Consider the following 21,666-nt stretch of genomic DNA (forward strand, 5'->3'; position numbering starts at 1 on the left):
GCTGGTATGTTGTCATGGAACAGCAGCTTTGTGAAATAAAGTTCTTAACATTATTAAATATTTCTCCTGGTTTTACCTAACTCCTTCCAGCCCATTTTTACAGTTAGGATCTGTATTGGGTAAGGGAGGTCTGTCCAGCTGCAGATTGAAGTGGAGTAGGATGTTTCCAGCCACAATTATGAACAGTTTTAGCATGGGATCTGGATCCAGGTCCAGTTTGTGGAAAGTGAAGCCTATATTACCTTGGGGACCCAAGGTGAGGGAAATGGGGACAGATGACTCCATGCTACATCAAAATGACTGGAAGGTGTGCCCATGTAGGTTTCCATGTCCACATGGAATTCATTTTCAAGTGTGTAGATCAAGGTCTGAATGTGGACCCTTGCTGAAGTAAAGACTATTGAGTTGCAATGGACAAAGCCGAGACCTTTTCCTCACCCTAAATGCTGTGTTGAGTAGTTATTCGTAAAACTTTGTTTACCATTCAACCCTCAAAAGCATGAGAAGTGACAATAAATGACTGCTGTCAGCATCACAAAAATGCAAAATAAAGCTATAGCATACTTGAAGGAAAAAGAAAACTCCTCCTGTCAAGAAAGCTAACATAGGAAATGTTCTTCAGATGAATTGAAAAATGTAGAGTCCCAATATTATGAATCACCTTAATCCTGCAGATTTCAAGCCTCAGGAATGAACACATAGCTTTTTAAATCTTTATGATAGTTTCTTGATAGGAACACGATCTTTTTGTGTTTCTCATTACACCATTAAAAATAACTTCCTAGGCTACTTTGTAACTTCATGTCTTTCCTTAATTGTATTGCCAACTAAATATATTTTAATAAGTATTGCACAGTGTGTGAACAAGCACTACATAAACAGATGCTTATTGCTGTTGAGAAAAACTAGGTATTAGCCATGTGTGCTTCACCACAAATCAGGGGTCACTTAACATTTGTGTGCTAATGAAGAAATATCACATATGACTTAGTGACAATGATTTAATAAATGCAGGTTAGATTGTGAGTTGCACAGTATACAAGGCTACTTAGCTATTCTCACTCAATCCACTGGAACATACTCCCAGATAAATGAGTTTATGAGTATAGCCTTACAGATAACACAGCCCAATCAAAAAAAATTATTGAATTTTAGGCATGTTTCTGGGGTTATTTGGGGACATTGATTCAGAAAATTACACTGGATAAACCACATCAGCTCTAGTTCTACAGATAAGGTTGTCATGATTTTCTATGAGTGAACAGACGACAACTGGTATATGACACATGTTCTCAAAACGTATAGCTAACAGGGAAAAGTTGGTGCCGTTTTTGGAATCAGTGAGTCAAATACACACAGAAACAGGAGTAACATTTGAAATATCAAAATGTATGTTGACTAGTGTAATCAAACTGAGTTCTTTCTTATGAGCTCACAACTCACATTCAATTCACATTCTCCCTACATCAGTTTTACAGCTTCTGCCCTAACAACTAAATACCTGCACCCACTGTACCAATTTTCACAAGCACAGACAGGATAGAGGGATTACTGTTTTTCTCATTTGAATACCAATATATGATAGGATAGTACATAACATGTATTTCTTTTGTGCATGAGCAACATACCTATAGCACTGCCAGGATAGGAAAAACATAGTTGAATCATGCTGTTCCATGTCCAACTCTGATTTGCTATCAATTTTCCAGGCGTGTGTGTGTGCCCAAATAGCGGGTGGGTGATAGCTTGTCTCTTTCAGGAATGAAGTAAATCTGATAAGGGGTTTAATCCAGATTTCAAAGGCAATCTGGATTAAACCTTTAAGGGCTGGCATAAGATTAATCATACCCCTGAAAAGGAAACCAGTGGTCACCACTGCTAGGGAGATCATGGCCAGCCATGGCAGAATCGTCAATGGAATGGAAGGAGTTGTCATCCAAAACATATGGAAGGCACCAGATTAGGAAGATCCAAAGTAGCACCTGGAACTATGGTGTCATGGTATAGTAGCATTCCATGGAAACTGTGAACAAAAGAGCTTTGCTGCCACTGCAACCAAAAAATAATTACAATAAAGTCTCCCAGTTTTTTTTTAAAGAATTCAGTATTTGTCTTCTCCTCTAAATGTTTTGTAATTTTCCCACTCCCTCCTTTGAGCTGAACTTATCTGAGAATTGAACATCTGCATCACACACAGAAATGTACTTTTTTGGACTATAGCTGCCAAAACTTTCTGAGCACACACCATGCTGGCTGGACAGTTTAGGAGCTGTAACATAAAATGGGAACTTTTCCTAACTCCAATTTACATATTCTGTGCTCAATATTTCCAAATGTTATATATAGTATGTATTATAATAGGATTATCTCAGTTTGCTTTTTTGCAATTTATAAACATTTGGGTTTTTTTCTTTTTCCAGTAGTCTTAGGGTTTTTTATTCAAACATGAGATGTATTCTTTGGATGCTAGGAGCTCATCCTTTACACAAAGTCAAAGTTGTGCACATGTCTAGTAGGATTTTTTGGTTTTTTTATTCCTTCAATCTGAGATTTTTGTGCTACATAAAGAATTATTTCGGAAACATGTCTTATTATCATTTTTAAAAAAGAAAATTGCATTCCTTTGGTTTGCCATGTAGCACATTTCCCATGCCTTCAATTTTCAAGCATGCATGCATACCTTGCTTTAAAATGTTTCACTTTAAGGCACATCACTAACACAGTGCTTTCCATCTTTAATTTGCTCTTAAGATGTGGTTTGGTGTTGACACCAAACTTCCATGTTTTGTTGCCTATGCTCAGTCTGTATATATGCTTTTAGGCTTTATATGCACAGGCAAATGGGGAAAGAAGGTTGTGGTTCACTTTAAGGTGATATTTGCATTACAACAGTGGTCTGTGACCTAAATCCACTATATTAGCAAAATATATCTGCACTGCAAAATGCATCTGATTGAGACAATAACAATCAAAAGCAATAAGGCCTTCCTGAACGTTAGTCAATTTTCTCAGAAAACTGCCTTGGAAAATTGTCTTTCATGCAGTTTTGATTTCTGGATTTGGAAGAACACCAAATTACATATTTGAAACCTCTGTGAATATTTTACTCTAAAGATCAGGGTTTTACACTGCATTATTAATAAGTTATAAGACTCTATTTTTGAAGAGGCTTTCTGAAAGTTTCTGGATGGAATTAACCATTACAAATTGAAGCCTTTCATGTTATAAATGCTGCATATTTGTGGACCATAACGACAATTAGTGGTGGGGTTTGTTTTAAGGGAAGTCCTTCACTTGTGCAAGCCAGGATACCTCATTTTTGTTGATTCTCTGTACTCTTATATGGCTACCACAATCCTCATGAATAGTTGTTTCTTAAGCTTAAGGAATTCACAGAGACAGAATGAGACATGTTGGGGAAAGGATACAGAAGAGAATCAGAAAAGTCATTCAAGCTAGCAAAAGAATCTTCACTTAAGGCAACTTGTGCCATGAGTGGGGATTTGGTAGCAAGCTTTATGCCCGATTGGGGAACATGGTGAATTCCCAATATACAATTAATGGTTTTTAGTATTTTTTTAGAAACGAAGGGAAAAAACATCCTTTCTTATTTGCACTGATCAAATTCAATAGTTCAACCATTTCTAGCATGGAATGGACCAAGTTGTATTAGACTGTCATATGGGTGTTCAAGATGAGGAGCCACTCAGAAAATAAGAAGCACCAACCTTCATCAAGCTGTTGAATACTCAGAGATTGAAATGTGGGCGTTTAACAGTTAAAAACACAAAACTTTGAGACTGAAGGAGTGAATCAACCAATTTCAACTTCTCTCAGAATGTTGCTGTGCCTTTAAATTTTTCTGATTTATGACAACCCACATCATGAGGTTTTCTGGGAATGAGCATGTGTGACTCTTCCAAGATCAATCAGTGGGTTTCCATGACTGAGCAGGAAATCCAACTCTAGTCTCCAGATTTACAGTTCAGTGCTCAAACCACTACAACAAACTGGCTCATAATCTCTCATATTAGAATGTTTTACATTTCAATTTTAAAAATGTCATTATGAAAACATGTTGTGAAAATCTTGTTAAATGTGAGTTGGAACAAAATTCTTCCTATTGCTACTAAATGCAAGCAGTGGGGGAGGATGTGGAGGAAAGGATCAATTTGCTCCACTATCTTATACATTGGAAGAAGGATGAGAACAATACTACATATTATTTCGACTATCACTTCCAGCACTTCAAGCTGTGTTACTGACCTGATTATAATTGGGGTGGGGAGAAGTTTCTCCCCAAGAAAGTTTCTAGCTTTTGCAGAGTATGACATCATTCACATCTGGAAGTGTTATATGTGTTGTATTTATATTCACTTGTTGACTGTGTCTACTCCTTTTCTTTGGAAGCTTAAACTATATTTCTAAAAGCTCAACTGAAGTTTTAAAATTGCTGCAATGCTAGAAATTTGGAGACTGCATTGAAATTTAACGCGGGGCCATAATTCTTATTTGGAAGGCAATTATTTTGTCCTCTCTGAAGCGATATCCCAGAACATGGCCCTATGCCATTTAGTAAGGTTTCATAGTACCATGATTCAGATCAGCTGCAAGTGTTCACATTTTTTTATTGCAAAGAACCAAAATTTGTTTTAAAAAAGCCAGACCCTAAAAAAGGCCAGCTTGGTTCTATAGATACTGTACACATTTTGAAATATATAGCTTTATTCCTGTAAGCTGGAAATGGATCTAAGCGATACTATAGATAATGTGGCTGTCCCTTTATAAAGATCTTATGCCCTGAACAATTAGTAAAACTTTTTAAAAATAAGAGACCGCATTTAGGCAAGGAGACATTTTTCATTTTCAGCTGTTTTTCCAGAGGAGGAACTTTAAAGTAGAGGTTTAAGTGTGCAGATATTTTATACATTCTAATTGATTTTCTAGCAAAGGCTTCATAACAAGTCTGCAATATCTTAAATCGTGTTGTGAACTCGATAATTGCAATTCAGATAGTTGTTAGGAAAATAAAATAAACCACAACATTACAAGGCTGCAAGGTTTTAGAGTCATTAATTTAGCTGTCACTTAGCAGTTGGCCTTGCTTGTTTCCCACGAGTACTCTACAATAATGCCAGACTGTTTTTTTCTATTGCAGTTAATATATGCTATTTTAGAACAACATTATCACAAAAAACTAGGATGATGAGATGATTGGGAATGTTTCAATTTTGAGATATTGGGGATGTTTCAATGTTGAAGTGTTGTTGGATTCCAGATATCAACAGTTGTCAATAGAGCAAATGGTGACAAGATTTGCAGTCCAACAGCATCTGGAGGATCACATATTTCCCACCCTGCCTCCAACCTTATTTCCTGTGTTAAGGCTGCGTCTTGTATGGGCTCTGGCATTTAAGGTCTATGAGGTGTGATGATGACGTCTCCCTTTTGTTTACCTCTGACTAAAATACTTTACATCACAAATTCACAGTGTGCAAGCTAGCACTAAAAAGGAATTAAGAACTTTGTTAGATCACATTTACAGCTTCAATTTACATCCAACTGATAGGACTTAACATTTATATAAGCATTACTTTGGAGTCATGAAATAGATGTGATGTGTTAATTTTACAGTTATTACCAATACATGATAAAGTTTCATATATACTCGAGTATAAGCTGACCTGAATATAAGCCGAGGCACCTAATTTTATCACAAAAAACTGGGAAAATGTATTAAATCAAGTATAAGCCAAGGGTGGAAAATGCAGCAACTACTGGTAAATTTTAAAATAAAAAGAGATACCAATGAAATTACATTAATTGAGGCATCAGTAGGTTAAATATTTTTGAATATTTACATAAAACTATATTTAAGATAAGACTGTCCAACTCAGATGAAACCATTATTCTAATATTCTTCAGTGTACATGTGGTTACATATCCTTCCAATAATAATAAAGAGAGAAAAATAATAAATGTAATAAAAATCATATTAAAAGAGTAAAATAATGGAAATGTAATAATAACAGTAATAATAGAGTGAAATAATTAATGTAATAATAATTATAGAGTAAAATAATGAATGTAATAATAACAATAATAAATAAATAGAGAAAATAATAAATGTAATAATGATAGTAAATAGAATAAAATAAAAGAATAGAATAAAATAATAAATGTAATAAAATTAATAACAACCCAGTAAAATAATGAACAACTTTGATTTGAGTATAAGCCGAGGGGGGCCTTTTCAGCCTAAAAAAAGGGCTGAAAAACTCAGCTTATACACGAGTATACATGGTATAACTTTTCAAACCATGCACTAAAGAACTTCCCATACTTCCCAGAATGTTTATCCTGTTAAGAGTGTTGATATAATTGGCAACCGCTGATCTGACATCAAGACCAGGAGGAGCCACTAGAGTTTTGAAAAATGTCAGCAAAACTCGGATTAGAACAATTAAAACCCATCAAATAGATGGTAGTTCAGATTTCATTGGAAGTCAAGAGTCAAGTCAGAGGTTAATTTTAAGGATCACATACATTCTGTCTGTATGTACTTGTGTGTGTGTGTGTGTTTGTGAATTTTATAAATATATTATTATAATATTGCTTTATTTTAGCATGTAATTATCTATAAAGCCAAGGCACATTTGAGTGACTAATGGAAAGTAAGTACAAGGTATTCCTATGCACACTATTCAGAAATAAGTATCATTGAATTAAACAGTTAGGTTTTGTAGAGAATAGCAGGCGAAACCAGGAAAGACTTCTGGTAATTTGTGCTAATTACATTATGATCTCATGTGCTTTTCAGAGTTGTACAATCCCCTATCACGCACTTCTATTAAAATGGCAATTAATGCAAGTATTTTGAGGATAGCAGAACAAAGTATAGCATTTTGAATGTTCAGAAATATGATCCCAGAACAATAGAACTACTCTAATAAAAGATTTTGGTTTTTTTTTTAACAAAACAATATTTCAAATATGCAGAAAATGGTTGATACGAAAAACTCCTTTGGGAAACTTACTGAAACTAAGATTGAGGGTCTATACAGCCCAAATAAATGATGTCAGTTCTATGCTTGTCTTACCCTAGCTATTTAATTATTTATTCTCTAGGCTAGCGAGATATATAATACATTTGTACATGACCCCAAAATTATATATATAAATTCTAGCAGTTTCACAAACATATTCTTTTGTAGAACTGCAATGAATAAGCCATTTGGTATGCATGGAAAACATTAAGTGATTCATGAATATGAATAAATACCTTCCGTCGATTTGCATAGCTTGTGGATGCTAAGAACTCATTTTCTTCATTGCTTTTAAAGGTTTATTTTATGATTTTAGTACACCAGCATGTTTTGTGATTCCTTTACCCTAAGACAGGGATCATCAATTTTTTAAAAATTATCCCCATAAGACATTTTGAATAGGAACATAACAAAAGTACCTGCCTACAGTTAGACATGTACTGTTGATATTTCTATGAGGCTTCCACTTCAGTCCTCACATCCAGGATGGATTAGCTTTGTGTGGTAAAAATTCAGCTTGTTTCACTCATATATACTACTGGTATATATGAGTGAAATTGCCCTAGAATAGGACAATTGTAAAATGCCAGGAAAACAACAGGGATATGATTCTTCAGAGTCAGTCAGGATCCAAATACCTATGTCTGAGTTATTCTTAGAGCTAAACATGGTGGGTAGGGGACCCAGGAGAGAGAGGATGATAAGGGTGTTCTGTTTCAACAGTGACAGTATATTCTGAGCTAAGAACATTAAAATAGATGTCCATGATTTTGAACCCTCTCTTCCAAAAGAACTTCAATATATTGAAGTTTAAAATTCAGACTGTATCATGGAATGGATTCATCTGCAGACAATGTTGATAGAAGCTGTCAGAGATACCCTGGTATAGTCAGTGGCAGACATGGAGGTTAGAAATTACCTCTTCTCTTGCCTTAGGTGGCATGAAAGCTTAGTCAAACACCAGTCTTGAGAAAGTCAATATAGATAATCCTGTGACATAATTACATGTGACCTATGACATGGAGGAGAAAAATGCCACCACCTCCATCCCCTTTTCCACTGGCATCCTTCTCTACTACATGTGGATTTCATATTGATACCTGAACCTTTCCTTAAGTCATAATTTTTTTTTCACATTTAAACATTTGCATATGCTTATAAAATATTGAAACTTCCATTTACCTTGGTTTCATTGTTAGTGATTACTGAACCACATAATTGCCAGTATTTAATAATATGTTAATTGCATCTTAGTAAGGAAATGTTTTTAACAACAAAGATGTAATATTGATGTGAACAATTGCACCATAAATCTCTGAGTTACAGATCATTGTTTTGTTCTTTCAGTACAATGTGTCCAAATGAAGAAGAAGAAGAATGTACTTGATCTACTGAAGAATTTATCACTTCTTATTAAAGTACCAGGAACTTCCATTACATTTTGATCTATCTAGGCTACTTTAGTATCATTTATAATTTTTAGATGGTCCTTCACTCCATGTAATGTTTTTAATGTACCAAGTGGTGGAGATTTTGATTATGTGACTTTTTTTAATTTCTGAGGTTATTCAACTGATGATTTCTAGTGCCATTTTCTGCTTCATGTAGACTCACACCCACAATCATTGGGTGGAGGAAAAAAGAGGTCTGAACTAAGAACATACAGATAGATTTGAAAGAATATCTGCACTCATGACAGATTTTTGCTATTGAAAAAAGAGGTCTCCAAAGTGATGAAATTGTCATTAAAATGTCAACTAGAGTTTAGTAACAAGTGCAAAATGATATTAAAAAGGGCAAAACTCGCAAATTAATATATGTTTGTGTCTGTATACAAACACACAGATATAATTTTTGCTAAAAGAAAAAAAATTCAGGGATAATTCAATGATTAATATAGTGACCCAATGAAAGGCTGCTGTTATAAAGAGAGTTCCATGATGGGCTGTCATAAGAAAGTGGACTGAAAACATAGGAGAGATGGAATAAAGTTCATGCTATTCCATAGCTATATCATTAAAAGATTTCCAAGAAGAATAGTCTGTGACATGATAGCACAACATAGATATGGAAAGTCAGCAAGTGGCATCTGTGCTTCCAGGACTGGTTCTGAGGACTAAGCCATTAGGACTGGGGTACAAGTGGAGCAAGCAATGAGTTACTCCCGGAAAAGTCATAATCTCCCTGCTGTCCATTGAGCATGGTCAATATGAGCCAGGATCTTCTTATGGATTGCCTCAGCTACAGTGATTACTGCCCAGCCCTCCTTATCGGCTGGGACAGATCAGGACTGTGTCCCACCCTGATTGACACCTAGCAGCTGACAAGGAGTCAAGTGTTGTAGCCTGGCAAGCATCAGATGAGCTTTCCGAGGAGTCCCCGCCCCCGGTGGAACAATGGGTTAAATCCTAGTGCCAGCAGGACTGAAGACTGACAGGTTGGAGGTTTGAATCCAGGAAGAGCATGGATGAGCTCCCTCTGTCAGCTCCAGCTCCCCATGCAGGGACATGAGAGAAGCTTCCTACAGGATGGTAAAATATCAAACATGTGGGCATCCCAAGGGCAATGTCCTTGCAGGCGGCCCATTCCCTCACACCAAAAGTGACTTGCAGTTTCTCATCTCTCCTGACATGGAAAAAAATCTGGAGGGAGATGTTTTGGAATCTCCAGGCCATTTCCAGGCAATGGGTGAAAGTGTTATCAGTTCCCATAAGAATAGACCAAAGAGGCCTTCAGAGGAGAATGTGGGAGACAATGTTTTTTTCCAGATGGATCTGCCTTGAAATGAGGAGGCAGAATGTAAAACAAAGACAAACTCATTTTTCTCAGAGGCTTATTCATAAGGAGAGAAAAAGCAGGTGTGTGCGAAGTGATATCATGAGAGTGATTGAGGTCATTTAAGTGGTTTCTGGGCTCTCAAGCCTTTAACATTGTAAAAAGGCGAAACAGCTCCCGGTTTCTAGTCCTAAGTTCCTGGTTCCTGTATTTCAAGCTTCTTGGTTTGATTCCTGTTTATGACTTCAGGTTCTTGGAGATTTTGCTTTGCGTGTGTCCCTGTTTTCATGTTTATGGATATAACTTTAGAACAATACCTTGTTTAAATATTCTTTTTGCTTTGTGTTAACACAAGTCTCAGTGGATCACTTTTTGATGCCTTGGTTCAAAAGCTGATGAACTCATCAATAATTACTTTTTGTACTTTTGCTGTTTCTTTTTTGACTTGCTTTTTTCCTTTTATATTTATTCATTAATAAACTTTTACTTATTGGATTATCTGAACATTGTGCGGTGTTGGGTGAAAAAGTGTTCAAGGGCTACAATCAGGCCTGTAGCGAGGGGGTGGTTTTAGGGGTTCAACCCCCCCTGAAATGTTTCAGATTTTTTTAAAAAACCTGGTTTACTCATGAATTTTAACTGGTTAACCAAATCCCCATGCTAAGTCTATGAGATGCAAAAAATTAAGAGTTCCTCCAGAACTGTAAGCACTATCTCAAGCAAATATTGACAATTTATTTACACTGTCATTACTTGCAGCAATAGCCGATGTAGTGAAGCAACCAGGTTGGGTGTGTGTGTGTTGAATGCTCTCATTAAGGAGGCCAGACTTGGTGGAGGTGGTTGACAGGAGTTGAGCTGCAGGCTATTGAAGGTTGCTCTGCCCCCTGCTGTGCTCTTTGCTTCAGCGTGAGCTAGGAGGCAGGTTTCAACCCCCCCTCCCCCGAAATTTTCAACCCTCCCTGAAATTTTGAAACCTCCCCCCCCCCCGAAATTTTCAACCCTCCCCGAAATTTTTTTCTGGCTACGGCCCTGGCTACAATGCAACATTAATGTCAATTGGGGGATTTTTTGGTCGTGTCAGGAGCAACTTGAGAAACTGTAAGTCACTTCTGGTGTGACAGAATTGGCCATCTGCAAGGACGTTGCCCAGGGGACGCCCGGATGTTTTGATATTTTATCATCCTTGTGGGAGGCTTCCCTCATGTCCCCGCATGGGGAGTTTGAGCTGATAGTGGGAGCTCATCCGCGCTCTCCCTGGATTCGAAGCTACAGTCTTGCCGGCACAGGGGTTTAACCCACTGTGCCACCGGGGGCTCCAATGTCCATTGGTGATACTATACTATATGATCATGATAGTGATAGAATTGGTGCAGATGGGGAAAATATAATTTCTTTATTAAAACAAAGGGTCACAAAAACTCAAAACAGGTGTTAACATGGTATGATTTCAGCCTGGTGCTCTACATGAATATTTAAAATAAAACTGCTGATAATCCTACTGATCTCATATAAAGCTATTTCAAAACATTACTTTGAAAACTAGGGACCTTGTCACATGGTCCAGCTTTTGTTGGTGAAAGGGAAGGTGCATAAGGTGACTCGTGGTACCTAGTGTGTTCTCCCTCCTCCACTCATCACACATGGAGGGCGGGAAGAGTGCATTGGCACTCTTTCCCATCCCCATCGCATAGCAAAAACAGTGGCAACACACAGCAATGCATTTGTCCCATCGCCCTTTCTGCCATTACATGGGCTTTTGGGGCCAAAAGTGTGAGTAGCTCCATTGGAGCTACCTGCATGATGTTTTCCTCCATGTAGTGGAGGGCAAAGCACCTTTTGACAGTCTGCCTTCATGACAGAAAGTGACCAGGGCCTGCTATGCATCATGTGATGGCGCACGGAAGGTCCCGTCAAAGCTGCAGCAAAATGGGGCATTTTGCCCTGTGTGAAGAGGTCCTATGTGTAGTTTTTGCTATTATCTTGACAATTGGATTTTGTATATGTGTACCTTCAAGTCAGCTATCAACTTACAGTGATCCCACAAATTTCCTAGATCTATTGTAGAAAGCAAATAGGGGGTTGACGAACTTCATTAACAAAAGAGAATAGCCAGTATCCTATTGGGTATTTCCATACCATTTAACACTGCAGGTACAGCGCTATACAGTGAATCCCATTTTTATTTCTCCTGCAGTTCCTACTTTAAAGAAAGGAACTCCTGTGATCAGTAGGGGTCTGTTTCCCTTCCCACTTGGGAAGCAGTTGGCATATCCATTGCAACAAGCATAAGCAGGCTTTGTGTCACAAAGGATATATGTTGCACTAGAAGTTGGGAATGAAGATAGAATGCTAATGGGCAGAAACACAGCAACTTTGATCAAGACTATTTTCTGGACTACAACCTAAGAATTCTTTTTTTTGTTTACTTTTTCAGAAAACGTTAGTTGTGATGGGTTGTTTTTCTTTCAATCCAGATACTTGGTGTATCTTTAAGTGAGAATTGAGCTTCACCATACATATACTTGGAGCTTTGTGCTGGTCAATGATCCTGTATTTATTATCGGGTGGGACAACAGTTTTCTATGGAAATGAAGTGAATTCCATTAAGTTTAAATTAGAGTTTGCTGATAAGTGTAGTGGAAAAAAGCATTCATTAACTGAAAGACTTTCTAAGACTTTCAAACATTATAGAAGAGAAAAGGCCTGTTAAACTGCAAAAAGGAGAAAAGACCGGGTAGTCAGGAAAGTGCCTTATTTTAGTAGCTTCATTCATATACTTGGGGCTGATAATCTTGATACTTGGTATTATTTAATGGAAAACTGACAGTATAATAAATCATTGAAATGATTTGATGTCTTTCATCAATAAAAAAAGTATCAACACTGAAAGGCAAAAAAGGAAAGGCAGCTGCAAATTAATATCTCTCTCTCTCTATTGAATAAGAAAAGGGAAATGGAAAAGAAGTAAAAATATGAAGTACAAAGCAAAACTTTTTAGTATAAAATCTAAACTTCGTCATTTTTATCTGTATTTTATGCCTGTGCAAACTTGCACTCATGTACTGCTTTAGCAGAAAACCTTTCAAAGGCTGTAGTTTGCCCAGACTGGTGTAGCAGGAATTTATTTTTGTCTTGCCAGAAACATGCAAAACTATCATATGAAAGGTGGAAAAATGCAGCTTTATACTTGCAAGGACTTTTAGCTGTATCAGAATGGCATTTTCACTATATATTCTCTCATAGGACCTCATCACATGGGGCAAATTTAGCATCCTAAGATGCTTTCACTCTGTCTTGGAACGGAGCTCCACGCTGGAAATCACATAACATTGTGTGACTTCCAGCAGAGGCCCCACCCCCAACCATGGTGGAAGTGTCCTTGGTGGCTTCCCCCAAAACACGGGAGCCTGTCAGTGTTCTCCTGGCTCCAATGGAGCCAGCACAGATCTTCTGCAGAATGGCAACGCTTCCCATGTCTGATGGGGAAAGTGCCACTGAGAGAGAGCTGTGCCTGGGGCAACAGATTAGCACTGTTGCTCCTCTCTTTTTGTCACAATGCCAGGTAAAGCAGGAAGCTTCACCTGGCCTTTCTGATGAGGTCCTCTGTCTCTATGCATTTAACCTGATGAAGTGCTCCACTTGAAATGTCTAGGACAGTAGTTCCCAACCTTTAGTCATCTAGTTATTTGATATATCAATTCCTAGAAGCGTCAAGCAATTTGGCCAACAGTAAGGAATTCTGGGAGCTGAAGTCCAAAGCAGCTGGAGGACAAAAGTTTGGGAACCACTGGTCTTGGATATTTATTGTTTTAATAATTATTTCAAGAATTTATGCAAGTTGAGTCAACTATGATGGTGAGATGGTGCTGAAAGAGCCAGTCTCATAGAATCATAGAATTGGAACAGACCACAAGGGCCATCTCAGTTTGACCATGCCTAGAAGGCTGGATCTACACTGTCACATAATCCAGATTATCAAATCAGATAATCCGGATTGTGTACTTTGAACTGGATTATGTGAATCTACACTGCCATATAAAGGTCCTTTCTACACAGGTTATAAAATGCAGAAGAAACCAGAATTTAAAAAAAAATGGGTGGCTAGATGATATTTGCAGTAAATGCACTCTGAATCACCTTAATGGCCAAAAACATGTGTTAAAAAGGTGTGCTTAATATGTGATTTGGGCTAAAAATGTGCATATTCGCATTACTGTATATCCTGCAGTCAAGAAAAACATGTGATTTTATTGTGTTATGCTGGTGTGGACTGTACCAGCACATGGGCACATTTTAAAATCCAAAAACAGCTGATGAGGACTGTAAACAAATGAAGTTATGAACACACAGGTGGCTAAATGGAAGCACAACTGGAAAACAATTTGCATGAGAACACTCTGTAAGCATTCCTTTGTTCTGATGTTTATGAAATTAAACAGAGCTTGAATTTACACAGTGGGCACCAGCATGTCAGGCAAGTGATCCCAAAGGGAAACAGGGTTCAAGAAGGAAAAAGTAAAGGTAGCAGGAGGGTGAGGAGAGATAATGAAAAGAAATCTCCTTGTGTGCACCTTCTTATATCTGCATCAGCGCTTAAGAAGTCCATTGCATCTCAGAGAGTCAATAAAAAACAATTAAAAGTAAACTTCCACCGGATGTTCCACATCCATCTTGCGGATTTCTGAAATCCAAAACCAGGGTACGCTTTACTGGGACTGACAGCTCCATGTCTGGACTCTCCTTAAGGTCCCATGATTTTAAAACCCACTTATTTGTTCCTAAGAGCCCTTCCAGACAGGCAAAAAATCTGAGAGAAAATAGGATTTTAAATCCCATTTCTTCTCAGGAAGGAGGCCACACAGCTGGCCCAAACCCTGGGAGTTTGCAAGGGTGGTGGTCAGATACTCACCCCCGCTGATCCAAGATCAGCAGAGATGGGCAGGGGCACTGACCCGGATAGCTAGTCACAACTACCAAAGTTATACGAGTACCTCTGTAGGGATCATACATGTCATACTGCAGTCAAGCATTGGTGAAGGACTTCCTCTATCCAAATGACTGAGTTCTGATTGGTTTTGGTGCTCAGATCTGTAGTGACATCAGTGTCACCTTTTGCAATGTACTGCTGTCAAATTATTAATGAACAATTTGTCTGAAGTATTAATATTTTCAATATATTTTCAGAAATACTGTACTGAATGACCTCCACCAAAACATATTATTCAAGCATAGCAACAGATTGTGTATGTGATTCCTAACTCTCATTCAGATTAACAGATGGTCCTTTTTGTCACACTGACAACAGTGGAGCATTAGAATGGTCTTAGATAAGATGAACATTCATGTAGTCCAGGAATCACTTCCAACAGCAGGCAGCCAGACACCTTTGGAATCTGACATATAGGACACAAAGGAGGTTGTTATCGACAGCACCTGTGTATTAAAGGTCTCTAAAAATATCCATAGCACAGAATTTTCAGGGTTGTTAACTGTTTCTCAGAATGATAACACCCAGAAAACCTTAGATAGCATGGCCATTAGCCATGTTTACTGAAAGATTCTGGGGTTTGTACTTCAAAAATGTCATTTAAAAATGTTCCCTTGAAAGAAGAAGAAAAAGTGGTAATCCATGGATTGTCACCACAACTTCTAGTGATGTATCTTATCAGGGAAATTTTCTCTGAAGTGCTTTCTCTTGTCTCTTCCAAGCCTTACTATGCCATGATCTCTCTTTTCTAGATTGTTAAAGCCAACATAGGCACCATCACTTTTGCATATGATGGTCATACTATTGGTCTACAAGTCCATCCCTTTGCTTTAATCTTACATTGGTGAAATTGATTTGTATATTACATGAAAGTTATGCTACCTATGCATCATTTGTTGAGTGTCAAAGAAGAAAGATGCCAAAACTTTTTTCCATCACCTGTGTAGGTAATGCATTTCTTCCTTCCGATTGACTTATAATAAGCTTTTATGGCAAGATTTATTCTAAGGTTTGACATTGCCTTCCTCTTAGGTAGAAAAAATACAATTTGCCCAAAGATCACCCAGGGAATTTCCATGCCTAAACAGGAATTCAAATTTATATATGCAGTGAAACTGCATGCTTTTGAATGTGGTGATAATCTTGATCTGTAGAAACAATGGCACTAAAATCTGAAATTTCCAGAATGGAATATTTCTTTTTATTGCATACCTACCTGCTGATGTTTGGACAATATCAGAAGTATTTCTGAGACCCATGAAGTCAAACTGATACAGTCTCCAAGATTTCTGGTCTGCTGCTTCTACTGAGTTTTTTCTCCACCGGTAAATCATTTCTTCTTGAGGATAGCCATCTGTAAATTAAAAGTCTTTATTAAATACTTTGTAAACTCTTGGTAATGTTAAGCTTTTACATTTATGTTCACAATTTTAATATAACATTACATGGTAGAATTTAATGGCTCTTCAACATTACTGACTATAAAACATAATAATAATAATAATAATAATAATAATAATAATAATAATAATAATAAAAAAACTTTATTTGTACCCCACTACCATCACCCCAAGGGACTCGGTGTGGCTTACATGAGGCCAAGCCTGCAGTACATCAATAAACAAAGGCAATAACAAATAATCAATACTAAACAGTTAAAATAAATCTCATAAACAAAAAATACACAGTAAACAATAAACAATAACAATAACATACAAGCATTTAAAACCTATGGCCAGGCCAAATGTAATAATTAAAATTTAAAAATATTTAAAAATAATTCTGGGCATGAACAAGGTAGGGTATAGCTAGGATAGGGCTTTCAAAGAAAGATGAGGGCAGGCAGACAATCCTAAATCAATATTAAAGTGCATTTGAGGACATATTGCTAAGAGTTTTCCTTATTCTGGGAAGGCACACTGGAACAACCATGTTTTCAGGTTCCTCCTAAAGACTGCCAGCATTGGGGCATGTCTGATGTCCTTGGGAAATGAATTCCAGAGTCGAGAGGCCACCACTGAGAAGGCCCTCTCCCTCATCCCCACCAATCGCGCCTGCGAAGGAGGTGGGAACACGAGCAGGGTCTCTCCAGATGATCGAAGAGATCGTGTTGGTTAGTACAGAGAAATGCGGTCACGCAGGTAGTCGGGTCCCAAACCATTCAGGATTTTGTAGGTAAGAACCTGCACCTTGAATTGGGACCGGGAAATAAATGGCAGCCAGTGGAGCTCCTTAAACAGGAGGGTTGACCGCCCTCTGTAAGAAGCACCAGTTAGCAACCTGGCTGCCGCCCGTTGTACCAATTGAAATTTCCATGCCGTTTTCAAAGGCAGCATCACATAGAGTGCATTACAGTAATCCAATCTGGAGGTGACTAAGGCATGGATCACCCTGGCCAGATCTGACTTCACGAGGTATGGTTGCAGCTGGCGCACGAGTCTTAATTGTGCAAAGGCCCTCCCGTCCAGCACAGGTTGCCACCCTATACCCCGATCTGGTTTACGATCGACCAGGAGGACCTCTGTCTCGACGGGATTGATCCTCACCTTGTTCCTCCTCATCCAGACAGCCACAGTGGCCAGGCACTCATCCAGCACCCGAGGGGCTTCCTCGGAGTTAGGTGGAAAAGAGTAGTAGAGTTGCGTGTCATCTGCATAGAGATGGCACCGAACTCCAAAACTCCGGATGACCTCTCCCAGCGGTTTTATGTAGATGTTGAAAAGCATGGGGGACAGAATGGAACCTTGCGGGACCCCATAGGTCAAAGGCCAGGGGTCCGAGCAGGTGTCTCCCAGCTTCACCATCTGGGAATGACCCTCCAGGAAGGACCAGAGCCACAACAGAGCCGTACCCCCAAGACCCATCCCGGAGAGTCATCCCAGAAGGATACCATGATCGATGGTATCGAAAGCCGCTGAGATGTCCAAGAGAACCAACAGTGTCACACTCCCCCTGTCCAGTTCCCTGTGGAGGTCATCTACCAAGGCGACCAAAGCCATCTTAGTACCATGACCAGGCCTGAAGCCAGACTGTGACTGATCCAGATAGTTGATGTCATCCAGGAAATCCTGGAGCTGAGAGGCGACTATCCGCTCCAGCACCTTGCCCAAAAATGGGAGGTTGGAGATTGGTCTGTAATTGCTCAAGACTGTGGAGTCAAGGGAGGCTTTTTTCAGGAGTGGTCTAACCACAGCCTGTTTCCGCCCAGATGGAAAAATCCCTTGCTCCAAAGATGTATTAATGATCAATACAAACCAATCAATCAAACCACCTCTGACCGATTTAATTAGCCAAGAAGGGCAAGGGTCCAGAGCCAATGTGGTCGCCCTCACAGCCCCAAGGAGCCCCTCCATGTCCTCAGGAAGAACAATCCAGAAAGAATCCCACAAAACTGGACAAGCAGATGCCTTGGTCACCTCCCCTGGCACTGTATTTAAACTGGTGTCCAACTCAAGGTGTATCTGAGCGACTTTATCTGCAAAATGGTGCGAGAACTCGCAGCACCGAGTTGTCAGTTGTCAAAGGCTTCCTCCATCCCAGGGGGGTGAAGGAGCTCCCCAATGACCTGAAACAACTCTGAAGATCTATTAGATGCAGACACTATATGGGTAGTCAGGAAGGCCTCCCTGGCTACCCGTATAGCCGCGGTATAGGTCCTAAGTGAGGCTCTAGCCCGTGTTCGGTCAGGGACACTCTGAGATTTCCTCCAGATGCACTCTAGTCTGCTTCTAGTCTCCTTCATCACAGCCAACTCCCCAGTAAACCAAGGAGATGGTGTGTCTCTGTGCAACGAGAGGGGATGTTCGGGAGCGATCGTGTCTATCACCCTGGCCATCTCGCTGTTATAGCAATCACCCAGGGCGTCGACAGGATCACCAGGTTCCATGACAGGAAGAGCCCCGAGATTCCTCAGGAATCAGTCTCCTGGGGCGGACCATCTTAGTTGGTCCTCCACCCCTGCGAAGGTTAGAGGTCACAGCAAGTCTAAAACTGATCAGATGATGGTCAGACCATGACAATGGAAGAATTTTTTGCTCTTCCAGTCTGACCATTCCACTGTTCACAACAATAGCTAGGTCGAGTGTATGTCCAGCCTGATGGGTGGGTCCAGATATAATTTGTGATAGCCCCATGGTCGTCATGGTGACCATGAAGTCTTGAGCCACTCCTGTTAAAGTGGTCTCTGCATGAATGTTAAAGTCTCCCAGACCAGACCACACCTGCTAGCTCAGGCAGGGAAACTGCTGAGTCGTGAGGTGGACGGTACACCAGCAGAATCCCCAAGCTATCACAGTTTCCCATCCTCAGGTAAACACACTCAAACCCTGAAGATTGCGGTACAGCGCATCTGACCACAGCGATGGACTGCCGAAAGTCTACTGCGACCCCTCCTCCCCGCCCCCCAGACCTAGCCTGCTGGTGCGCCCCAAAACCAGGTGGGCACAGCTGGGTGAGATTTACCCCACCCAGCTTGGCCAACCAGGTCTCAGTGATGCAAGCCAGGTCCACCCCCTCATCCAGGATCAGGTCCTGGGTGGCAGCAGTCTTTCCATTGATGGATCTGGTGTTTACCAGCAGGACCTTAAGTCCGGGGGGGGGGTCTGTCATGGAGTCTACCACATCCTACCTTCTCCAGGGTCGCAAGAACTCTGTTGCGCTTCTCCCTGGTATGTTGGTGACCAGCAAATTTTCTTCCCCACATGACCTGAATGGATATTATTTATCTTTGTAAAAAGATAAATAATATTCTAATTTTAATATGTATATCATATGAATCACCTGGTCAAGTTACTGAATTTTCAGGTATACCGTTTTCAGCTAGTCTCATTGATTTGAGTAGAACCCATGTGTTAGGATTTTCTTGCCCATAAAAGAACTGTGCACATACATGCTTTACAACCACTTTTGGCTTTTGACCTCCATTCCTTCATGACTGATACATCCATGTGCAATTGATGAAGCATTATGAAAAAGGACATGTTCACAATCATACGAAGAATTGCAACAAGATTATATCTATATTGTGTTCTGACACAAACATGTTTGATTGACAACTTAGACTGAGTAGGCAATAGGTACAATTTAATTTGTAACTCACTCCTGAAGACTTAAGAAGGGAACCAATGAATTTAAAGTAGGGAGTTTAAACTGGTTTTACTATACCATGCTAGCACGTGCAGCTCATCCATCTATCACTCTCAGAAGAACCATTTTTAGAGAACCTGTAACATCAACAGGTCAAATCAACAATTCACATTGGGGTCCAAAATTAAACTGAATTACAGAACCAGATTGATGCAGAGTGTCTATCCTTCTGATTGAAATTCTGGAACAAACCATTTCCAAGTAGCATGAAAGACTCTAGTTATTATGCATTTCAGAATTATTCCATTCATCACTGACAGAGATAAGAAGACAAACTTGGTTCTGTCTGCTTTAATAACTGGTGGTGATTTTCTGTACTTTAAGAGGTGCTATGGAAAAGTGAGATTGTAGTCTTATAAACATTTACCAGGGAAAATATTTTATTAAATTCAGTATAGCCTACATTCTCTGAGTAACTATATACAGGATTGCACTGAAAGAGAATGAGATATAAATTATGATTAAACGTAAAGGTGCCTCCACACTGTGGTAAAGTAGTGTCAAACTGCAATGGCTTGGTGTAATGGAATTCTGAGAGTTGTAGTTTGGGGAAGCTAAAGATTTTATAAAACTACAGCTTCCATGATTCCATTGCACAGTGCTATGGCAGTTAAAGTGGTATCTAACAGCATGGTAGAGGCACCCTTCATTGCCACTGCACTTAATTAAGAAGAATGAAGACCTAATTCTTCACCAAGGTCTTTTGGAACTGATTGTGCTATGCACTTTGAGAATGATGATTTTAGCCTTTGATCTGACATATTTTCCATTGTTATTATGAATTGGTTGTTGCATGTGTTTTAATAATAATATTTTAATACTTTTATTGGTTTTCCTTTTAAAAATTCTGATTTTAAAGAGATTTTATATACAAAAAAGAATATAAACAATAGACTGCAAACAAAGAAAGTGATTAATTCAAAAACAAGAAACAATACAAGTCACAACCCACCACAATTTTTAAAAGAACAAAGAACAACTAACTTCCAGCAAGCTTGATGATGATTACTATATAGAACAAAATAAAACCAGCAAATGAACTTCTACTACTGAAATTATTCAACTAATCTAATAATCGTTAAAATCAGAGTTCATAGGTTATTCTCATGTCTTTTTTATTTTCACAAAAAACCCCAATGCTTCCCAGTTCTTTGAAAAGCATATGAATGCTCCCCCCCCCCCCCTAATCAAAGTTAGTAGCTTGTCCATTTCAGCCAAGTTCACAAGTTTCAAAAGTCATTCTTTGGGCATTAGTATAGTTGCACGCTTCCACCTCTGTGCATGTATCAGTCTTGCTTCTGTAGTCAACACTAGTAATTTTCCAAGTTTCTTTTCATTTTGTCTTCGAGAAATGTCATTTGAAAATTGAAAATGTGATTCCATTTGAAAATTAACTTTCATTATACACACACACACACACATACTGTGTAACCGATCGTATTTTGTATGCCCCACAAATTTGTCATATATGAAAAAAATAGGCCCCACCTCTTAATCATTTTTCTAACAGATGTTTGAGATTGCTTTATGCTTCTCAGAAAATGTTTCTGGTGTTGAATATCAGTTATACATCATTTTATAAATATTAACTTTGACCATAATTTTCCCCATTGTTCTAACTTAATATGAGATCCAAATTTTTGTGCACAAAATTTTAAATAATGTCGTTAATAAAACAATGTTGGGTACACGAAGCCATCAAAAGCAAAG

General features: G+C 38.9%; 1 protein-coding gene across 3 annotated transcripts in view; it reads right to left on the reverse strand.

Annotated features, from left to right (window-relative positions):
* The window catches only part of GABRG3 (gamma-aminobutyric acid type A receptor subunit gamma3), a 438,558-nt gene that overhangs the window by 48,575 nt on the left and 368,317 nt on the right, over positions 1–21,666 (reverse strand). For all 3 annotated transcript variants that reach the window (XM_060769811.2, XM_060769812.2, XM_060769813.2), the window contains one exon: positions 16,028–16,165. In XM_060769811.2, coding sequence (XP_060625794.1) covers positions 16,028–16,165 — 138 coding nt within the window. The remainder of the gene's footprint in view (positions 1–16,027; positions 16,166–21,666) is intronic.

This window comes from Anolis sagrei, chromosome 3 (assembly GCF_037176765.1).
Source record: "Anolis sagrei isolate rAnoSag1 chromosome 3, rAnoSag1.mat, whole genome shotgun sequence".
In the NCBI taxonomy this organism is placed as follows: Eukaryota; Metazoa; Chordata; class Lepidosauria; order Squamata; family Dactyloidae; genus Anolis; species Anolis sagrei.